Source organism: Falco rusticolus, chromosome 11 (genome assembly GCF_015220075.1).
Source record: "Falco rusticolus isolate bFalRus1 chromosome 11, bFalRus1.pri, whole genome shotgun sequence".
NCBI lineage: Eukaryota > Metazoa > Chordata > Aves > Falconiformes > Falconidae > Falco > Falco rusticolus.
The window spans coordinates 29,173,255-29,197,066 of record NC_051197.1 but is presented as its reverse complement, the minus strand read 5'-3'; the positions used below and the strand labels follow the sequence as shown (position 1 = coordinate 29,197,066).

The 23,812-nt window shown below is 36.5% G+C and overlaps 2 protein-coding genes across 8 annotated transcripts in view; one reads left to right on the top strand and one right to left on the bottom strand.

Moving 5' to 3' along the window:
• Positions 1–23,812, top strand: part of RALGPS2 (Ral GEF with PH domain and SH3 binding motif 2) — a 134,239-nt gene that overhangs the window by 69,413 nt on the left and 41,014 nt on the right. The gene's annotated exons all lie outside the window — the stretch shown is intronic.
• On the bottom strand, positions 3,037–23,304 carry ANGPTL1 (angiopoietin like 1). Its single transcript, XM_037403574.1, has 5 exons — positions 22,380–23,304; positions 14,849–15,706; positions 9,587–9,780; positions 7,043–7,313; positions 3,037–6,043 (listed from the first exon to the last, which is right to left on the bottom strand). Exons 2-5 carry the CDS (start codon positions 15,672–15,674, stop codon positions 5,856–5,858), a joined length of 1,479 nt encoding a protein of 492 aa, XP_037259471.1. The 5' UTR covers positions 15,675–15,706; positions 22,380–23,304; the 3' UTR covers positions 3,037–5,855.

The window sequence follows — 23,812 nt, the reverse complement described above, 5'->3', positions numbered from 1 at the left end:
AACGATGGCTTTTCATTTATGAGAAGCTATATATAAATCACCAACATCTGAGACAAACATATATAGTAGGGTTTGGAACATGCTAAAATCTAGAGATATTGCTGCATTTAATTATATTAAGGTGACAAGAAAAACTAGGTTGTTGTGACACTCAGCTTTGTGGAGTAATTATGAATAAATGGTATTTCCGTGTATCTGAAAACTAGATAAATGTGTTTAATATGTATCGGTTTTGTTGCCAAGCTAGTGTAGTGTGATTTAATGTCTTTAGTTTGTTTAAAGTAATTGGTATGTTTTGGTTTTTTTGATGTAGCTTTTCTCTATTATCGTAAGATGTTAGTAGTCACATAAAATTAAGGAAATGTTTACAAGTTTTTCCCTTTTCCAGAAAAAATAGTTGATACATTTGTAGATACAAGTTGCTCTTACACTTAAATTCAAGATGACCTCTTGTGGTCAGTAAGGCTTATTAAGCTATAATTTTTTTTTTGTTCCTGAAGTTTGATACTTCCTTTATTCAGCTGAGCTATTAACTTTTTCAAGATTACTAACTTAACAGTTATCTTTATGCTGTGATCTGTGTGTCCATCACAATATTACTTCAGCAGTTGCTTCATAGCTCGATATGAGCAGCAATGCTATCATTGATGTTAGAATCTAGGATGATGCCTCTAAAATCCATATATTCAGGTTTTGCAAAACTGGATGGATTTTAGATGCTTCACACTTAAATAGAAAAAAATACTTCACTGTGGAGAACCAATAATAATTTTAATGACAAGTAGTCTTATAAAGATCCTTCTTCTGTCTTCATTTTTTACTTCCCTCTTACATCCCTCCCAGAAATATCCATCAGTTCCAACATGATCTTAACAGCTGTTGATTTCCTGTATTTTTAAGTATTCAGATGGTAATTCTTTGTGCCTAGAATGGGAGAATCAAAGTGTGTTTTGTCTGAAGTTCAGGTGTGAAAATTGCTGGTGTGGCATACTGCCACATGCTACCCTGTTTGTTGCTGTTAAAACTAGGCCTGAATTAAAAGAGGCAAAAAAAGGAGGCAAGCATAATGTAATGTGATTAAACATGTCATTCTGCAGCTATCCCATCATGTGTATACATGTATATAGTATATACACGCTCTATGTGGGTCTGAAATGTGGGGTTTAGTTTTCAGACGCTTTTTACCTATCTGCTAAGGTTTTTGAAACATAAAGGCAGGCTTGAAATATTTTCTGGCTGGTTATAAAAGTTCTAAGCTAACCTGGTGACAGATTTTTATTTTTTTTTAAGATGTCAGTGGTTCTCTGACCCTTGCAGTTAAGGTCTTCTGACACTTACTGCTGTACAGAGAAATCTGTACGCTTTGGTGTATTTGTCTGACCCTTTAAAAATACTGCCTTTCTACCTGCAAATGCATAGTTAAAAAAAAAAGGTGAAATGTTGGAAAAGAATGTTTTAAGTCTTGTTTAGTTACAGATGTTTTCCATAGTACATTAGCAACTTCTTGTCTAACTTTTGCATCTGAATAAGCTTTGGACTTGACTTGATAGTTCGTTGAAGTGAAATGTATGTTTCTTTTCTACTTAGAAAGAAAGAAATGTTCTTTGCTGTAACCCTCTGTAGTTAAAGAATATGTTGTGACCTGGTTTCATACGGTACCAATTCTTACTGACATAAACTACGTTCTCAAGCCTTTTTAATTCTCCAAAGGAACAGCAAATGCCCACTAGTGCATCCCCTCCGAAATTAATTTTGTAAGGTTTAAGTAAGTGGCAAAAAGAACAGAAGTGTCATGAAACTATAGTTGTGATAAATCTGGATCTATCTTGGAAGATTGGCTGTTGAGTTCAGTTTTTCTCATTTGATCAAAGCTTTAATTGCCATTAAGACCTGAGTAGATTTGCCAGAGTATTATTTCTATAATTTCCTTCCCAAGGCATTTTTACTAATATAAGGGTCATATGGAACAGAAGTAACTTAAGTTGCTTGTTTTACTTACTGTTTTAAGCTTACAAACTATAGGTTTTAATTCCTGAAAGGATCTTTTTCTGTTGTTAATTCTGGTATACAGTTGTATATGGGGGAAGTGCTGCTCCTGGTTTAAAATGTGTAGAAAAGTCTGCCTAAAAGTCTGCAGTTAAAAATTGTGATCATGTGATGTGCTGGGGAGGGGGATTAATCGTAAGGTCAGTTTCCTCTTCGAGTAAAAGAAGGGGTGGGGTGGGGTGAGGCTTTCTCACTCTTGGTGCAGAGATCCTGCAGTTGCCATGCTCCCCTAAAATGCTCTTCAGAAGAGTGCAGAGAATCGAATGTGCCACACAGTTCCATTTGCCATTGCAAATCTCCTCCGGAGAAACATTGGCACTGGTCATGAGAGACCCTGTTTGGAAGGTCATAGGGAAAGTGAGCATACAGAGGAGTTTCAGCTGCAGTTTCAAGGATGAACGTTCTACCCTTTAGAGGTTACTAGGTTTACCCTTATACAACCAAATATCCAGTGTGTGTAGTTTTTTTCATGACCATCTTAGCATTATAAGGTAAAGCTGAAATGCTTTTTTTTTTGGTGTAGTCTTTGGAATGAGAATGGAGCCACAGAAATACAGATTGATTTCTTATTATCACAGCTCATTTACTGTGTACAAAGTAAAGATGTCCTTCCACATTTTTTTGTGTGTGTATAAAAACCTTTTTCAGTTTCTTGCAACGATAAGTGTGATGTGATCCAGAGTTCTAGAAATGCAAGTGAGAGCAGCGCATTATCAATGTGGATGCACTAACTTAAATGTGAGTGCTCAGAGCCATGCAACACCAATAAAAATGTTCAGCATTAGGCCCTTATTACATCACGTGGGATATGCCATCACTATTGCATTACCCAGCCAACAGAAGTAGCCAAAATAAATGGGAGTTGTATTTATGATGCTATATTTTGCCTTAAAATAAAAACCCATTCTCAAAGGGAGTCTTATGGAGTTTGATTAATTTGAGATTGCACAATGAAACAATGGAGCCATATCTTGAGAAGTAAGAGTTTTATTTAACTAGACAGTACTACCTTGTGAAATATTTTCTTACAGCTGTCTTTCAGGAATTATATCCAGAAACAGAAAAGCTGAAAACAGGTTATTGAAGTATTCATCTGATGAATATTCAGCTACTCCAGTGATAATGCTTGCAATAGACTTTGGAAATATATGTGAAAACCATGTTTCAGGTTTAGTACAGGTTGAACTTTCTCAAGGTCTGCTTGGTTAAATTTGAATTGATCGTACAGGAGCGGTGAAAGCTATACCCTTCACAGACAGACTGCTTCTGAATGTCCAGTGTCATAAGCTTGAGGGATGCTAAAACCTCTTTTGAAAAACTTTCTAAAAAAATGTGAGAGAGAAGACACTTAATTTCCAAGTCGTTTGCTCTGCTTAGAAAATTCAACCCAAAAGCTAAGAGCTGAAAGAGTTACAAGCATTTGAAAACAGTAAATTATTGTACAGAGTATGAACCAACCTGAAAAAGAGGTGCTGTGCTTTCCCTTCTTATAATCTTAAATGCGCGGTTTAAAATTAAGTCTTTCCTTTCAGAGCACAGCATTTGTACAGTCTGAGCCTTCCTGGATATATTTTGTAATAATGTTTAATTAACGTCATTCTGCAGCTTTAAATTGGGGAAGACTCACTTTTTAGATGGCTAATATATAAGATTTAATTTAAAGGCTGAGTGGCAGCTAATTTTACTTAGGGATTTCTGCAAAGTACACCTTTCACTGACTGCACTGAATAAACAAACACTGTTTTTGTAGCGGGTTTTCTGGTAAAACAAGATCTCTTCCAAGGAGAGGAAATCTGTTGGTTGAATGAACTAAAGCTGTCAGAAGTGTTCATTAAAGGAATGTTTTGGAGGGCATTTTCAGCTTTTCAATTACCTGAACTGCTCTTCTATTCAGCTACCATAGAAAAAAAAAAAAAAGAATAGACTATAGATAGTCTGAGTTTTAAGTATTTGCAATTAAAAAGCATTTTATAGAACACTCAATCAATGAGGTCTGTATGATATTTGTAACAAACAAATATTCCTTATATGAAGACCAATTTCAGAATTGTAATCTTAAACATTTGTGTCAGTTTAAATTCTTAGAATTGGGGAACAGAATATGGGACTGATTCCACCTACCCCTGCCAACCCCAGTTAAATACTGTTGAAACTTGTTGGCTTTGATCTCTGGCCAAAGATTTAATTACACCCCTTGCAGCCATATATTATCAGTGAAGTTTTATGTACCCCAGAGAATGTGTTTTGAAAGGAGAATGCTATTTTGTCCTCTGAATTTGCATAGCAATTGATATCAACTGATTTAACGTAACAATAATATTAGATTATTCTTTTAGCTATTAAGGTTTCTTATGTTAAATAGCAGTAAAGTTCCTTAAAATCCTGGAGGCACATGCCAAATAAATACATTGCTTACCATTCAGAAAAATATATTTAGCTTTTGTTCTGTCGAATTAAATTAGGTAAGCTGTGTGGCTAAGTACCATTATTACATAATTTTATATACTAGGAAGAAAGCTTTCGTTTCAGAGACTCTAGCACTTGAACATGTTTCAGATTTTGGAAGTATCTTGTTTTGATGCAGTATGTTGTATGACTTTTGTTAATGGTTGGAAAAGTATTTCTAATTTATTAATTTTAGTGGAAATCTGTTATCTAGAACATAGAAAATTTAATACAGACAGTATCAAAAGTTGTATACAAGTAGGGGAAGGGAAATATCTGTGTCACAGGAGCAGTCCAGTTTTGGGGTGGCAGGGAGAATATACTTAGAGGTGATTTCTAATCTTTGTTTTACTATGTCAGCAGAAAGCTGTGTTGGAGGAAAACTAATACTCAGTAGAGACTTGGTCCTTCTTTAAATTAGTATGCTTAAGCGCTTGTTCAGACCTCATCTCTCCTAATGGGAGCACATGAGGGGTCTCCAAGTGTCAAGTCATGATTGTAATATGAGGACTTTCTGGTTTGCCATTTAAGTTCAAAGTATCAAGAAATAAAATTTCTGTTTAATGGGGATGTTTGAATACGGAGGTTGAAAGTAAAAAAGCCTGCCGAGCACTTTGGTTGTCTTAAGTTTATCAATAATGTCATACAATTGTTCTGTTCGTTAGGAACATTTTGCCTAGGTGTTTTACAGAAGGTAAGATATGCAGAGCTTAAGGAGTTCTCTACACCACTAATAAATTTAATATTTTATTTTAATTCACTGCTTCATTTTGAAATAATTATTTGTTGCAAAGATCTTTCTCTGCTGGCAAAGCTAGAAAGTCTTCAATTTTTTTGTAGCTTCTTGGACTAAATCTTAAACAGTAATGTGAAGTCAGATTTTCATTGAAAGCAATAGCAACGTTTTTAAATAAATTGTTAAATAACTAATCAATTTTCACATTAAAGCAAGACAATGTCATTTCACATATTTACATTTAAGGGTTGAGCTAACCTGAAAAAGCATAAGCTTTTTAAGTGAAAAAGCTTATATCTTGTCATATATCTGGATTTTTTTACCAGTTCTAATGATTGTTGACATAAAGTGTGTTGGACTTGAACAAAGATAAATATGCTTTGCAAGCACAAACATCTGCTTTTGTGAATGTGTGTTTAAAAAAACACCGTCTGTCACAGTAGAAAAGGTTTCTAACAAAAGGAGAGGGGAACACAACAGGGGAAAAAAGGCAGGAAAACTGTAGACCTGCTTTTTGCAGGGGCAGATTGTGCAAAATAATGATTAAAAAGTAATATTTTATTTTTCTGGAACTCAAGCGCTGAGAAGTTTATATGTGATCACTTGAGCACTGTGGGATTTTTCCTCCTCAGTCTATAGGTCTGATCATCATTTGAACTGCTTTCAAGGAGTAGGAACCTCCCCGGTACTCAGCCCAAAATATTCCATCCTGGTACTTGCTCCTGTAGTGGCCTCCTCTGTACCACACCCCGTTAAGGTTAGAGTGGGCACAGGCGTTATACCACCAGCCGCCTTTGTGAAAATGAGCACAGTTTCCTGTGGGACAGAAAGAAAACGGTGAACTTTGACATTAAAGAGGAGAAATGGAGATTAGCAAACGGTTTCAGCTTCTGCCTTATTCTTAGAGGGAGCTTTGAAGTACTTCATATCAATTGCTGCTTCTACCTAAATTATAAATTCTATTGTAACAGCAACCATTGCCTGGAGGGGGGATTATTGATGTGGGATTTAATATGACAGCTGAAAACCAAGGAGATGAACTCTTGTCAGACTACCAGCAGTACTAACATTTGAGGAACTCGGATTATATGCTGTTAAGAAATACTTCAGTGGAAGCAATGTGAGTTGATACAGTACCAAGCAGCATGCAGGGCCACAGTTCCACAAAGAGTTGCTTGTAACTTGTGTATTTACTGTTACAGGCTTGTTTAAGCGTTTGCAAGATTTGTCCAGTTTTATGGTTACTGACAGCTGAGAAAAAGCACTTGGAAGTAGTTGAAGCTCCCCAAGCTTGCTTTTACTGCTAAGGCTTTAAGGGGGAAGCTGGAGGAAGAGCGTGGAAATGAACAAGAAAGTGTCCTTTAAGGAGAGCAAAACGAAGTGATCTGCCCATTTCTCAAGTGCTGGTACATAACTAAGCCTGTGCACAACGGCAGTTCCTTTCATGCTGTTCAGAGGCTTTAGTTCACAGTGATTATTGTTCTGTGGTCACAGCATTACTCTTGGAGATCACCTGGACAGGTATTCTGACTGCACAGACATATGTGCAAGTGATAAGGATGTCATTGAGCTAAATATAAAGCTTGCTCTAGTGCGTCTGCAGTGAGGGTAATAGAATTTCAATTTCTGAATGGTGCAGGGCCTTGAAGGGGACCCTGTCAGCATGGTTTTTTATCATTATCAATTTGAAGCATCTTTCGATGTAGTTGTTTTATCAGAGTTTGTTTACTTTTTTTGCACTATTCTTTTTTTAAAGGTGGTATCACTAATGGAATCTACTGTATTCACTTTTCACATGTATACTAGTTTCCTTACCTGAATACATATCCCTGTCTCTGTCCAGTGTTGTAAATTGCTTTCCATTATGCCATATCATGGAATCGCCTGCGTTTCCTTGGTATGTTCCTAAGCGTAGCCTGTAGAATTCACTTTCGGGCTCCAGGCGGAAACTGCTGTATTCAGCATAGACTTTCTTATTGCTCCAGTCCTCTAACTCAATCAATAGTCTGTAATTATCCTGATTGGTAAGCATGTAAATATTTTCTAGTCCCAGCCAGTACTCTCCGTCAATGTTTCCAAATCCTTTCTGTACAAAAGAAGAGCAGAAGGTGATGTTAGCTTAGCTTTTCTTGTTTGTCAAAACACTCATCAGCAGGAGTGTTATAAACCACTGGGACTTGGGTAGTGAAAGCCTTTAAGCTTCTGGGTGACTGCTCAACCTATGCTTTTAAATGCTTTATTTTACTGCACTTGGCCATTTACTCAGTTGGACTGCCAGCGGCTTGTGGTACTACCAGAGTCAGTAAAGGTGGCAAAACTCTGTTTTCTGTGATGCCCTCTTCTTTTTTAATGTAAAGGGAGAGAGATCAGGGAAACTGAAACAGTATATTTCTGGACAAAACTAAAGGGATCTGTAAGAATAATGACATTTGAGGGGGTCTATTTCGAGGTTGAGAAAGGTATTTATGGGTCAGCACTCAGTATTAAAGGTGAGTAACTTTTTATTGCCTTTTCAATGCAACTGGTTTCGTTGTTGACTGTAAATTTAATCACGTAATTCAACTGTGCTCAGAAATCAAATATAAAGATACCTTTCCTTTCAAATCACAGACTGCCAGCACAGTAGCTGTAAAGTGATATTTCATATTTGCTGTTTCCTTGTCCCTGGGTAAAGCAGTGTTGGTAATGTTTGGTGTTGCTGCTAGGGTCTGTAGCTATCTGTTACACTTCGAGTTTCTGAAGTCTGGCTACCCCTCTCTTTCTGGCTACGTAGGACCTACAGTTGATTTCCTGCTTCTTTTCACTTTCTGGGGAAGTCTCTCTCCAGCAGATGAACAGTCGAGGCTCTGACCTCAAGCTGCAGTTTCACAAGTGGCTTAAGTTGATATAGCATCATGCTACCACCAAAAATGGTAGCGGTGCTTTGCTCTGGGCTCACGGCCACGTTTGCAGTACTTCCCTTGTGCCAACGCTGTAGCCGTGCAGCCACACAGAGGTAGGGACAGATGTAGAAATGTGGGTGTGGGAGACACCTGTGTTGTCAGCGGTGCAAGCTTTAGTTTAAAGCCAGTCACAGAGGTGCACCTTCAATTACTTGAAGTTAGGTAATAGGAATACCATGTTCAGCCACTGCAATTTAACAAGAAGTTTTCTCGGAGGCAAATCTGCCCAAGTTTGAGCCGTATTAGGTACCGGTTATATACTCTTCTACATTTTCTTTGCATTATATTCAAAATGTTTATGGTTACTTTATCAGGCAGTCCATAACTGCCTTACAACATTAAAAAAAACAAAAAAGCTAACCTCAAAACCAACCACGTACTGAGAAGTAAAGACTTTGAATAACTGCTAATATGGAATGATTAACATTTGAATCCTTAAATTCCAAGAATGCAAAAAGTGAAAATCCTCATAGTAATTTTTTTGTCATTTCCTTTGTATGGTACTACTTTTAGTTAGTGGTTATTACTAACTTAGGATATTGCTTTTAGTTAAATGTGGCTCAGTTCTCTCTTCAGATAAAATGCACATGGCAATTGTAGATCCATGTGAAGTGGGCACAGCATCGTAGGGGAGAACTGTGTCCTATATGTATGAAGGCAGCACACTATTATTATTTGAAAAATCCAACCAAATGGATTTTCAGATTTCCTGTCTAGCGTGTAATTACTCCAAAGCAGCATGCGTTTGTCGTCCTAGGCATTATGCTTGCTAGTGCATAATAGCACAGTAACATGCAAAAATGTGCTTCCCTTCACCAATCTTCAGATTTCTAACCTAATTTTAAAAATAGAAATTATTTCCTTTTTAATTTACTGTTGGGAATGTTTTTCAGTTAAGGCCCTGATCCTGCAGATCTGTGAACATGCTAAAATGAACAGTTCCACTGGCTTATGAATAAGGGAGACAATTAAGCTTTGCAAGTACTTACTGTAGTTCTCTCTGTGTTAATAAAAATCATGTGTTTAGTCGAGTCTTTGTAATAAATGACTTCCCAGTCACTGTCTAGAATAACACATGTATCCCCAGTTGTGTTGTGCATCATAAATGCAAGCTATTTCAGACAATAAATTAGTTCATACAAAGTTAAGTATTGCGTTGAGTGAAATAGGACAGTCCCACTGAAATATGTTTGCCTCTGAGGGATGACCACTCTTTTCAGTTATCTTTGTTCATAAAGTTAATTTCACTGTTTGACTGAAGCAGCTATCTATTTCCAGCTCCTCAGTGTTTATCACTCTGTACAACTGTTTGCAATGGAGAATTGCACTGAAAGTGTTTGCACCATCTTGATCATTATAGATAATGTCACTGCTGCACTGAAATGAAGCAGCTGATTTTCTGCATTTCAGAACTTACCTTGTAACTGTCCCAGTTCCTGAAAAAGTTGACAGATCCATCTGTCCTCTTCTGAATAACTGCCCATCCTCCAGGGTCCAGGCTGTTCTCACACCATAGTTGCATTGGCTCATTACTGTTTTCAGGTTTGATCATATAAATCCCACTGTTGGAATGCCCAGCTTCCTTGGCTTGTTGGCAGTCTTTGAATGGACCTTTTTAAAAAGAAATACTGTAAGTGTTCAAGCTTGGCTGTGCGGTGCACATTGTTCAAGAATATTTTGTGATGGTAATGGAAAGTCAGTAATTCAGTTAAGGTACAACTACTGTGGAAAACTGTCTTTGATTATTTGTGTATATATAAACAAACATGTTGGGTTTTTTTAAAGAAAAACTTCATTTTGCTAAACAGATACAGACTTCGGTTACCAACACCCATTTTTTAACTTTGCCTACTGTGTCGAAGGTTTATACTCCAACTCTTGACATGTACACATCAATTTACTTCATTGTACTGGTGCACCTGTTTGAAACTGGTGGAAGTTTAAAACAAAACAAAGCCAAGACCCCCAGATATCTCCCCCCCTCCCTCCCCTATCTAATTTGAGAGTAGCTGTTAAAAGTGTTTACTGCCACAGTCTACAGACATGGAATTTAGTGAAAGAGTATTCTTGTACTGCATAACTTTTTTGCCTTTATGTACTTACCCATTCTAGGATTAGCCAGTTAACTGTGGATAAGAATTTCTGTTTCATTTGTCATGCTGGTGTGATACATGTAGATGGATACTGATGAAGAAAAGATGTGAGCAATGGAGAAGGGACTTTTTGAGCAGCTAAAAGGGCTCACATACTTGTTTTCAGGGCTGTGATTCTACAAAAAATGCTGTTGACAGTGCTGCTTGAAAGCTCTATTTTAGACCACGTGAATAGTGGTTTCACCAATACCACTTACAGAAGAGCATCTGGTTATTCCATAAGAAGTGCGCAGCTTATATATCTCTGAAAGCTTTGCCTAATTTGCCTTTCAATTTTTGGTAATATTTCTATTTTCGACTTTATACTAAAGGATTTATGTTCATGTATCATTACTTCAGTTAATTTAGAGAAACTGGTTATTTACTAATGAAAAAGCAGAATACGTTCTTATGACTAGTTAGTGGCAGATACCCTAAATGGATTTGAAAACTCATACTCAGTAAATCTGAAAATAAATTACCTACAGCTTTCCTCTCATTTTAGAAGACTCATTTTCTCAAATACACTTTTTCATTTTCTCAAATGAAATGGAACTTCAGAGAAAACTCATCAGTCACAGAAGCAGCTAATGTGCAAAGAAGCATAGCAGACAGTGACTGAAGTTATTCTTTAATCAAAAGTAGAGGTCGAGTGAAAGTGACCTTCATTGCAGATTGAGGTCGTGTGACAAAAGCAAATTGAAAGTCATGCTTTTTTTTAGATTTTCAAGTAGTAGGTTGCCAGTTGGGTAAGTGTGTAATTAGCAAGAAATCCATAACGCGTTTCATATTAATTAGAATGCAGAAAGGTGTTATATCTAATGAAGGTGATGACTTGAAGCTTCTGGCTGTAACGGTGTTACCAACGATGCCGCAGACATTGAGTCACTGTTGTAAGTACTACTGCGTACTGTACTACCAGTATTTAATGATGTTTTTGTCATTCTTGCAGTGCATGCAGTACTAGCTTAGGCAGGAAATCCAGTAGCTTTGGTATATGAGTGCTTTTTTCTTGTACATGGTTAAAATGAACTACTACAGACAAGTAGGTTTTTTTGTAATGTTAACTAAATATTAAGAATAGCTCAGATATCCTATGTATTATTTCCCGTGATTTCTACTGGAGGAGGAATTGAAGACTTATTTTTCCGTGAGACACCCAAGCAGATGCTTGCAGTGATTTTAAGTAGCTTTTAAGGCAGACAGAATGGTACTAGCCTCCTTATATAATACACTTTGATCACTTCTGATTGTCAGTTATCATTAGGGTCTCAAGATGCAACTTGTCTGCTTTTTGATGCTGAGATCTGTGTACGTGCTTATCATAAATTATTGCTGTAGTAGAGGTAACAGATTTCTACTTGTAGTGTAAGGAAATCCAAGAAATCCTGTAACTTTTGGTGTATTGTCTTGAATCTCTTTTGAGAAGTAAATTCTTTGTTATACGTAATAATTTTAAATTCAGAGTATAAGAACTGATCCATTTCTTGTTCAGTGGTAATACTGAGACTGGTGAAACAGTGTAAGGTTATACACAGTGCTGGTGTGAGTGGAGGCTCTGGCTGATGAAAAAAGCATAATTATTCTGTTCAAAATCTTGTTATCTATGTAGCAAGTATCTCGTGCATATTTACTGTTTTGTAACAGTCTGTGTACACTTAAGTTGCTGAGACAACTAGTTATGTTAGGAATACTCCAAGAAGATGATCTCTTAAATATTTCACTTCTAAAATTGTTTTAAATTTATGGTTTAGTACAGATCATATTCTATTGTAAATTATATGTAGTAGAGAACAGAAATGATGAAATATTGTAAGTTTGGAAGGTTCATAAAATGATGGCTGAATCCTGCTTTAAGATGCCAGATGTTACCTTGAGTGGATGATAAAGGAGCTGTGCTTGTGAAAGCTTCATACAGAAGATTTTTTGAGCAATAGCGGAGGAAAATGCCCAAATAAAATTGGATGTGTATTAAAAATAAAAAAGTTATATTGTTAACTGACAGGTGTTAGCAGCAGAGTGAGGTGTCTGTGTGTGAAATTGTCAAGTACGCTGTCTACTTGAAGGTACTTTTTACAACATAGTGACAGTAAAATTTGGGGACGTGGGTGGTTATTCCAAGGACTAAGATAATTGTGAAAACCATAATTCACAGGAACGGGTTGTTCAGAGCAGCTGTGGGTGCCCTATCCCCCCGGCAGTGCTCAAGGCCAGGCTGGACGGGGCTTGGAGCAACCTGGTCTGGTGGGAGGTGTCCCTGCCCAGGGCAGGGGTTTGGAACTAGATGGTCTTTAAGGTCCCTTCCAACCCAAACCATTCTATGATTTTATGATTATTCTTTCTCATTTTTTAGAGCAATTTTTATGTAAATTAAGCAAAAAACTCTTTAAAAAATATCTCATCCTTCTGTTCCCCATGTATTTTGAGTTTTACTCTCCACCCAAAATACTAAGATGCACGTGGACCCTTCTGTAAACTTCTGCTGCATGCAAGTATTTGTTAGGTACCACTATATATTTTTTCATATATATATATATATATATATATGATATATACATAGATCTATCTTATACAGTAAGATACAGTAGGAGAAAACTCCCAACTTGTTTGTCCAGTTGTTTGTTCTGTTGTAACCAAGTCTTTGACAGGCCTGTTTCTAAATGGGACCATTTAGTTTTCATTGGTCTCTTTTGACATCTTTATACATTATAAATAGTCATCGTCTTTCAACTGCTAAGTTCATTTTTCTATCACATAGACAGTTTTGGTTCTGTACACTGTTAAATATGGTAACCTTAATTTAAAATATCAAAGATAATAACTGGGCACTGTGTTTCAATTTCAAAGTTTTGGGTTTGATGTTTGATGCTCAACAAGCTGTAGCAGTTCTCAGCCCTCATTTTCCCAAGGCATTGCAAGAAACACTTAAACTTTCAAACTCGAGAAACTAGTATTAAATAAAGGAAGTTGAATAATGCAAAAATACATTTCCTAAGATTTCTTTGTGTTCCCTTGTAAAAATGGATTCAAACTCTGAACTCTTAGGGGTAGAGGTTAGTGAAAACCGTGGTACATAATTCAGAGGAAAACATTTAGTGTTGTTTTCAACAACACTAAATTTTTTATGTACAGCAGGCATACACTGAGAAAGAAAAAGATGCATTTATAACAAAACCTTGAAGCATGGGTTTTCTGGGAAACAGGAAGTTGCTGGCTTTTAGAATGGTACTTTTGCTGTCTGACCAGACATTAACATAGTGCTTTTATATTGTTTATTTTGTGTCATGATGTGTGATTTAAATTCTCATGACATCTGGCATTTTACTTGGGTTTGTGCCTGAATTTTCTGCAGACCCTGAATAAAAATAGTTGTTCTTTACATCAGCAGCTAGTTGTTTGTAGAACAGTCACAAATAAATGTTTGTCTTCATCTTAGGAATGAAGTTGAACTTCCAACTGTGACTAAAGGCAATATGTTCGCAAAAGCAAAAAAAAAAAAAACCCAAATCCAAACACAAATAGAACCCCAACCAAATCCTTTTTTTGTGCAAGCTAACAGAAGCCAAGACCAAGCACTTGAATGGATGTCTGAGAAAAGCTTGTTTTTCTCAATCCTTAATTTTTTTTAATCACAATTCTGTCAAAATTTTAGTAAAGTGAGAAACATCACAGAGTTCAGGGCAGCTTAATTTTCTTGTCACTAGTTTTGTTTGTAGTGAGAAATGAATTTATCTGATGACCTGAAGAATGTAACACATGAAGATTTGATACCGCCTCCTGGATGTATTTTCATAATATTTATGATATTAATTTAACTTGCCATCACCTACTGACATCACATTACTGGGAATGTAGTTACTCATTTTAAATTTTCAAAGCTGAGTGCGTCTAATTGGATCCAGCCTTGATTCAATTACCCTTTCAAACTTATATTACTCTCTTGAATATTTCCACCAAACACTTAAGAGACTTATTGCACGGCTGTGTTGGTGGATTTAGATGCTAATTTTAAAGCAGCTCAGAATAGGAGTAAAATTCTTCTAGCAGGATAAACTTCTGGCAAACGTTGTATGTGTGCGTATAAAGGACAACTACTTATAATTACTTGATTTATTTAAGATTAACTAGTTTCTCTTATTCACCATTGCCATGTACTGCAACATGTAGCTAGCAGGCAATCTTCAAAGATACAGGGCTAAATACTAGAAAGTATTTGCTCATATTTAAGTTTCATTTCCATAACTCGGACCCAGCTGGAGACAGAAACCCCAATAGTTTGTGACTTAAAGGTGCGGGTTCTTCAGATTGAAATAGCTGATACCCAGAAATTCAATGAATTCTTCTTAGGCAGCTATAGCTTAAGAATTAGACTATTTGGCAAACCAAAGCTTTCCTTAGGGGGTGGGGGAGGAAGAGAAAATCAGAGTCGGGAGCAAGGGCTAGCTATACCAGATTCTTTAAATTCTTCGTTCTATTTCTATAGCCAGGACAGTTTCCCTCTGAAACAGAGAAATCTCAGGTTAGATAAACAGCGATAGGTAACTCACCCTCATTAATTAAAGCCAGTGGTGGTACTCTGAAAGGACTCTTTGTAGGAGAAGTAGCTGGGTCAGGTGGTGGCCTTACATCTCTGTCTCTAGGGTAGCCGGGGTCTCGCTGTATCTCGTTACCTCCCAGAAGAACCGGAGTGTAAGGCTGGCTGTTGGGAATGTGCTGTGGCACGACTTGAACGAGAGGTGGAGACCCATGGGGGTCCTGTCGTGAGAAGATTCTCAAGCACTGCTCTTCCAGCAGTGAGATAGTCACAGACTGATTATTTACAAGATCAGTTAGTGCTGCGTATTTTACTTCAAGCTCCTTGTATTTTGTTGCCATCTTCAACATTTCCGTTGTAACGTTAAGGACTTTGTTTTCTAGTTGGGAAAGCTCAAGCGAGTTATCACGCTTTCGAATGATCTCATGCAAGAGTTGCATATAGAGTTGGGTGACCCGAGAGTTCATATTACGACTTTCTTTCCTCAGTAATTTTACTTCATTCACAATGTTTCCATCCACATCCACCACCAACTGCAAAATGTCAATCTCCCGCTTCTGCTTGGACAGCACGTCCTTCAAGTTCTCGATGTCCATTCTTGTGACTTCATCTTTTCTGTTACCAGTACCTGGTCCATTAGTATTCACGCAAATTGGCCCTGTGATTTTTTGTTCTGGGACCAAGAATGTGTAACCGCATTTCTTCCCTTCCTCTCCACCATCTGCTGAACGAGGGTGCCTCCGCTGGGATGTGTTATTAGGCGTAGATTGTTCTGTACACCGCCCGATAGACAACAGCAGGAACAACAGTACGCCCAAGGTCCATTTAAATATCTTCATTTTAAAGCAAGTATGATGACTGTCAGAAGCGGCTGTTGAATATATGAAAGGTAAAATAATTAAATTAGAGCCATAACGAAGGCTCCTGTACTACTTAAACTGCCTGAACTGATGCGTTTGCCATGCTTACATGTAGACATAGATTCCATTAGATTAGCTTCAAAGAATAGCTTTCTATTTTGAGCAGCAAACCCTGAAGTTTAGATATTGGATTTAGTAGAGAAGTCGCTGCAATAGGTATATTCTCAGAAACAATGTTGTGCTTGGATGATGTGCTATGCTTTCATTATGAATTGGACTGCTTAGATCTGTACTCACTGCAACTGAATGCACATGATTACAGAACATACAGAGTGCCTGCAGAGTGTCTTCCTGGAATGGAAGTAGGGAGACAGAGTGGTAGTATTTTCAAAAATGTTTATATAAATTTTGGAACTTGGATTATGTAAGCCTTTCTGGTCCTCTTTTAGCTTTGTATATATAGAGAGAGATGTATAGGGTTTTTAATACTATATACATACCTATTCATATACACATACATTTTTCAAATTTATATACACACACATATGGTAGACTTGAAAAATATACACATATCTAACACTATTTTTGGACATTAGTGTTAAGCAGGAGATTAGCATAAGATAGTTATCTTAAACATTGAAAATTATATATTCAAATAACTTTCTATTTCTAAGGAAAGTCTATAACGCTCTGCATGTGTGTCTCAGCTTAGTTGCCTTTTGAGATGAAAGTTTAAAATTGTTTTCAACTATATTTGAACCTTTGAGAACATTTTAATCCAAATAAGTGAAGTATTAGATGTCTTATCACTATAAATACTTTACTGAAATATTAAATTCACCTTTAAAAGAAAATAATGTGTTTCTTTTTAGCTCTGTGTAAAGAATTAAAATGAAGTGATAATAGACTGAAGAATGTTGAGACACCTGGGTTTTAACTTTATTTTTAAAATATTTTGAGATGATAAATAAAGGTAGCACTTAAATGGCAGGGCGGGGAACCCTCATTTTTCATGTTTTATTTGCTTTGTCAAGCAGATCACTCTTCTTATCTCAGCTGTTGATCTGGCTTTCCTTTCCAGATTACTATTAGTGGTCATACAAGGCTTTGTACAGTGGCCATTGTACAGTTAAGAAGAAAAACAGAGTAAAGCCAGAGAAAGCTAATTTTCATGCAGTTCTTGCCAGGTTCAAGTTTAAGTGCATTTGGCAGTCCTGAAACAGTCACCCTGAAGGAGAAGCAGACCTGTTCTGCTTCCTTTACGTTCACCTTTACAAATGATAAGGTGACTTTTGTGTCAGGTCACTTTCCCCAGTTCTGGCTTTAATGTTATTGCTACAAGTGATGCCTGCTCAACCTCAGAGTAAACGTATTGAGTCTTTATTTTTTGGTTTCACTAAGAGCAGTGATTATAAACTTCAAACCATGCGTTACATGCAGTCAGGAATTATATCTAGGAATCCTGATCAAATGTTCCACTGTTGCCTAAAAAACAACTTTTTCTATGGCTGACAGTTGTATTGCAAGCCCTGCTTCTGGGAGGAGAAGAGAACACGTGCTTTTAACACATACTGAAAATAATTTCTTACCCTGTGTAAATGACAGTAATACATAGATGTTTGAGAAATTTCATATTTAAAAATGTATTTCAGTATGGTTTACTGCTAGTATGTACTAATAAGTATTTTTGGTGTCTACTAGTAAATTTTTTTATCAAAACCAGAACTTGGTTAAAAGTTTTGTTAATATTTCTCTGCTGAAAGTGTTGACTTCTGTTAAAAAAAAAAAAAGTAGGAAAATATCACTTTTCCCTGTAGCTAATTATGTATTTTTCTGTGGTAATTCCAGATATTTAAAATATTAATCACTTGAACTTCCAACTCTGAGTACTGTTCATTAGATTAAATAGTCACATGAATCATGGGAAACACATGGGAATCGGGTCTGTGTGTGGTTTCTAACTTGACATGGATGAACTGAACTAATTGTCTGAAGTTCGAGAACTCTTCACATCTGAACTATTTTTCCATATTTTTACGTTCAGTGTTTGCAGATGCAGGGCAATTGACTTCATGGCATATGGTTCAGAATGAAGCCATAGTACAAGTCCAGTATTTTACTGTTTTCACGGTATATAATAGCTGCTTCATAGTCCAAAGAAAGTGAATAACACTTTAGTTCTTGGTAGTTTTTAAAGACCCTATACAGTTAGTTAAATAATGAATGGCTGGGGGTCTTCCCCATTGCAGCACATTTTCCCCCTGAAATACATTAAAACCTAAATGAATCTTTCAAAACCAAACATTTTGCAATGCAGCCCCACTTTCTGGTCATGTATTCTGCTGCAGTCTGCTTTCTGCATTTCTTGTAATATTATATGTGTTCATTTTGAACTTTTACACTTATGTGTTAGAAGTTAGGATTTTCACGTCTGTGTATGTGCTGTCAGACCATAAAATGAATTAAATGATCTATTAGAGCACAACCAAATACAACAGCTGCATAAGATTATGCTCTAGAACTTGTAATAATTTAAGCATCATGTATTAAACTGAGATATTCAGTTAAGCAGGGATGAGTTCCTTCTGAGAATCTGCCTGGTAGGGAACTTTTATGCTTCCATGGTAATGTTGATGTTGAAAAAACTAAACATCTTAGGATGTTGCTTGGCATGATTGAGCAGCTTAATGCCTAACTTGTTAAACAAGAATAGGTTCCGAGTAAGATATTTACCTGGAGTTTTAATCAGCTTAGAAGGAAATTAAAATACCATTTCAGAAATTTTCTGATGTTCTGGGCAAGCAGCTTGAAAAAATAAAACTGTTTATCCAAAATATCACAGAATGATAACCTAATATGTAAGACATAAAAATGACAAATATTAGAGTTGGGTAATAGTTTTAGGGCTTTTTAATCAGACACATTTTGTCATGGGTTCCTAGGTTTAGATGTTTAGGTAGTGTCATAACTGTTATGAGATAAAGCAGTTGAGGCTTAGGGATCAGTTTAGACAGAACCACAGTCTCAAACCCTCCCTGCAAGTCCAGGGTTGCTTGTAATGAGAGGGGCTGCTGACCTGAATGCAGACCTTGGAAAATAAGCAAGAGAGATTGTGGTTACAGACACTGTTGCTTTAAAATACATTCTTTAACTCTTCATGAGCTGTCATGGTTTTTTAATTCAAATAGAATGTCACTTCACTTGGTTCTGTTGTGTTTCTGTATCACCCGGGTTTGGGTCTCAGATTTCTGCAGAAGTTGCATTACGTATGTTCTGGCATGCCAATGTTTTATTGCTTCTGCAGGAGGAAATGTGGAACTCTTCATAGCAGCACAAACTTCATCATCATCTTGTCAGAAATACACAGAGCTGTGGATAGGGCTTCAATACCATTTCACATTAAATGCCATTCCTTTTCTTCTGGTTTCTTTCTTTTTCCAGACTGATGCCTATGCAAAAAACCCCCAACTTCTCTCCAGAATTAGTCCTTGATTTATTACTTTTTAAAGTGTTTGAAAGAACAAAATTCCAGTTGAAAAGAGCAAAATAGACCATTAACTACTATTTTTAATGTTCACTGAGAAACTAATGTGGGCTGTGTTATCACAAAAAACATTATATCACTTACAAGTATTAGAGTTGCCGGGGTGAGGAAGTGTGGAAACTAGTATATATTTGGCATTTTTTACCTTTCTACACAACAAACTATTTGTTCTTTGTTGTACTGCTGTGACTCTCATGTTCAGCAGGATGTAGAATTTGGAGACCTACAACACAAATTGGAATCTGTTTTTTCAGAGCTGACAGACTGCTTCTCCCTGGGCACTGTAGGTTGTTACGACTGAATGTAGCAGAAGTGTTGGAGGTAAATGTGAATATAAGATTCTCTTTGTAAAGAAAGTGTAGCATCAGTATGTATCTTTATTCTGAGTATTTATTAAAAGAATATGGTCAAATGATAAGTACCAGCAGTGCCCTCTTTTATAAACCTCCATATATAAACGTGTAAAATGGGAAAAGAAAGAGATGGGGTTCTTTTAGAAACTAAGTTATAATACTGAGAATAAAGATTTTCTGAACATGATACCAGTTAATCTGAAAGCTCTGTTATTGATGTTACATGTGCTTCATTTTCTGTTAAGCTTTGTCTAAGCAGCTAAAATCAATAGAACAATCTATGTTCCTGTCTCTACACGGAGTAAGTGGAGATTTTTGTGGATTTTTTTTTGGCTTAAAACTTTGTCCATAACGTTAAAAGTAATACTTATGTGGGGAAGTCGCTTTTATTATAGGAGAAATGTTCACATCGATTTTTGATGTATCCGTGTGCTTCAATAAGTTCCTTTCCCCCTATATAAACAAGTGCTTTTCCGGTAAGTCACTCTGCCTCTACTGAAAAAACAGGATTACTTTCAATTGTATTGACTGAGATCCAGGAATAATACGTTCTCGGGTTTTGTTAGTCAGATACGTGATGTATTGAGTCACAGAATTCTGCTTCTCTGAGATTAACAGGAATCTCATTCCGTTTAGGAAAGGCAAGCTAAAAATCTTCAGGGGTTTTTAAAGTAGTCATTGAAAATGTGTCACAGTTAAAAATCATGGATTGTTTGAAATTCTTTGCAGAAGAGATTTGTATAATCTTGTCGTACTAGATATTCTGAAAACACAGCAAGATATCATAACACTTCTAGATTTTTTTTTTTGGTGACTTTTTTTGGTGTAAGGGTTCCTTTATGTTTGTTTGCAGCCATTGTGTGTGTTGGCACCATTTTAACAGGCAGGTACGATGGAGTGGTGCATTTTGCCTTTGGAAATATGTTCTTTAGGGACTCTAGAATTGTCTGTAAAACAGATAGTGAAGACTAGCATTTAGTGATGTTTGCTATAGGAAATTTTGCTTCATCCATCCATTGGTGTATAAATATTAAGGACCAGACTAATAGGGCTCATTATGAAAAACACACTATGCCCAGTAAAGCAATAATTAAGACCTGATAAAGCCATGTAGTTACTGGCAAAAGTTCAAAGGTTCAGAATTTCCATTCTTTGAAGTAAATTCCTGTAAAACTTTAAATGCCATATTTTTCCATCATACTTCAGATGATTCTTGTGGCAACAGCATAATATTGGTATTTCTTTATTTGTTTTAAAATAAGCATTTCAAAATTTGAACTCTAAAGTTGGAAGGCAGCAAAGGAGAGAGGGTTAAAACCTTGGACATAGCCAGTGTATTTAAAATTGACTCAGCTGTTTTCGTTTGTGAAAGATTTAGGAATTGTTCTAAGCTGTGTAAATCAAAACCTTGGCGAATCATGAATGAATGGAGACTGGTGTCCAAAGCACGCTACGTAGGCTTCAAATGGGGTTTCTTGTTGTTTAGATTGTTTTCTTCAATATGTAAAAAAGCACAAAAGGATAGTAAGAAAAAGGGCTTGAGAACTTGGAAAGGATCCATCTTTCTTGTTTGTGAAGACTGCTTCAGAGCTTTTTTCTCCCATAGCTGCTAAATCTTAATTAAGTTTGCTTTCTGTAACACTGTCTCTTCTTTTAGCATCACCCTCTTCATTCTCTCTGAATGCGTCAAGCATTTCTGAGAGTTTGTCAATGCAAATACGTAACTTGAATTCTTTTCCATTGTTTTGCATTATTTATTGTATTTTAACTTGCAAATCAACACAAAGAAAGTAAAAAAGTAGAAAATTATGTATTGGAAACTTTTTTGGAGTTTTGTCTGTACTTTTGTCTTCTGTTTGTAAACAACTCTTTTAATTGTCAACTTGCAACTGCATCCTTACCCCCACCTCCCCCCCCCCCCCCCCCCCAAGAAGAATGGTAACAAACCCCTCTATTTTTCACTTAATATAGTGTTGCCTTGTATGTACATTACATTTCATGTTTATGAAATGAATCTTTATTTAGAAACAGACTGCTGAGGTACAATTAACTTCCCTATCATTCCACAAATCGTTAAGGGGATTAGTGCCTGGTGCAGCAATGCCTTTGGATTTTCAGCTGCACAATTGTTAATGCTACAAACTTTATTATATTCTGAATCAATGTATGACTTGGGTTTCTTGGTTGGTTGTACAACTCGATCTACTTCTACTGCTCAGAAGTACCATAAATAGAAGTTCTGTTGAAATTATATACAATGATTGCTACTTACAGATGTGCATTGATTTACTTGGGACTTTTTACAGTGGTTTTATTGAGGTATCCATTTTCTAGTTCTAGTAATGCTAGGTCTACGTTGTGCTGTTGGGTGAAATCCAGCTTCCCTGAAATCAATAGGATTTTTGGCTTTTTCTTTCTGGTAGGATCAGAATTTCACATTAATATGTTCACAATACCCAAATCACATGCTTAGCAAAGAATCTGGTAGTACTAATTTTCTGTAACTATAGATAACAAAATCTACAGTACAGTTAAACAACTGAAACTTGTTCATCCTTACAACTGGAATAAGTTAGTCTCTGCTCTTATGCAGAGTCCTTTTTAATTCTTTCCAAGTTTCCAAAGTCTACCAAATGCCACAAAAGTGAGTTTTATATTTTAGTTGTCAAACGCTTTTCAGACTGAGACAGATCTGTTTCATCACAATCTTGTGTTGAGGGAGATGCATGTATAGTTCACAAATAGCTCAAAATTAAACTTGTAAGTAAGAATAACTTTAAAACTTACCAAGCAAAAAAATCTTCCGGCTCTTTTGCTCCTGTGGTAGATATAAAATCCAGAGGCCAAGTTGCTTTTTCCTCCTATATTACCCGATGCTGTGGATTGTTAATCTGCAGTTGGAGTTGAAAAGTGCTTTTGTCTTTCTCTGTTAGATCCAAGCTGTGTTGAGGAATTGGGTTTCTCCATACGATAACCAAGCTAACTAATCATTTAAAAAAAAAAAAAAAAGAAAAAAGAAAAAAAAAAAAAGTAATGTTCCAGTATGGGTTATTCCAGAAGAGAGAAGGAAATGTTTTTTGAAACTGCAGTGCTTTACTCTCACATGCAGAAGTGCACTAACCAGCTACAGCTGACCCAGATTCCATATACATCACTTTTGGACAGTGTTTTTTTAAACAAACACACACTCGACTTAGACGTTCAGCCCACCTATGATGTCACCGCGAACACACTGAGAGCAGAAGAAACTCCTCCTTCGGATTTCCTATCCATACCCTCCAGAAAAGGAGGGGGTAGGGAGGCTGAGAAGTTAGGAACAAGGAAAGATTGTTTGCCAGTAGAAGGGAGGGTACCATATGGCAACAGACTGTGCAAGAGTTCAGCAGGCAATTACAAATCAAACATTTTTACTACGCTGCCTAAAGATGCCTTTCAAGTTATTACAGTACTGGGCTTCATTTAGAAGAAAGATTCTTTCAGGCTGATAAAACTCGATTTGTGTTGCTGGGAATAAAAGGGGCAGCCTGGCTGGATACAACAGGAAAAATGAACCATTTATAGTCCAGAAGAATGTTCAACAGAATGTCGCATTCAATTCTTGACGTTCACTTAATAAGAAACAGTTCCAGTTGTTAAATGCATGAAGTCTCCGATAACATGTGGAAAATGTTAAAACTGTGTGTGTGATGGTTTTGGGTAGGTATCAGAGTATTTGATAACATCTGACTGGTGTTAGAAGTAGCAAAAGCCACAGAGATTATGCTCTGTAAGGAATGCAGTTTTTAGTGCTGTCAGTAGTCAGCCAGCACTTCAGTGCGTTCAGTTTGATTTCATTGATCTTTGGTTTCTTCACAAAGGGTATTTTGATTATATTTGAAAGAGAATTACCCTAGTGTGGTTTCAAAATTATTTTAGACTTCATAGAAATGCATCGAATAAGTTTAGAGAACAGGTCTTTACAGAAGAGGTCTTGATTTAGCTAAAAGAAAAAAAAAAACAGTGCTTAATTGAGCAAGTCGTTCAGAAGGATAATCCTACATTGGTTTATAAAATCCTGCATAATATCGCAGGTGCGTGTTCACAGTGAATTTCCTTAATTATTATTAGTAAGCATGATTTACTACTTTCTGTGGAAGACTGAGCAAGTTTTGGATTTTTCAGGCCTGTTTGGATATTGCTTAGCAAATTTAGGTTCAGGACAGCTTATGCAGTCTAGATAG

Bases quoted from the DNA above. Each gene is read 5' to 3' on its own strand.
- ANGPTL1 (XM_037403574.1), bottom strand. From the start codon at position 15,674: ATGAAGATATTTAAATGGACCTTGGGCGTACTGTTGTTCCTGCTGTTG. The intron at 7,314-9,586 runs GTAAGTTCTGAA...TCTTTTGTACAG, and splicing joins GGAACTGGGACAGTTACAAG to AAAGGATTTGGAAACATTGA. The intron at 6,044-7,042 runs GTAAGGAAACTA...TCTGTCCCACAG, and splicing joins AGACAGGGATATGTATTCAG to GAAACTGTGCTCATTTTCAC.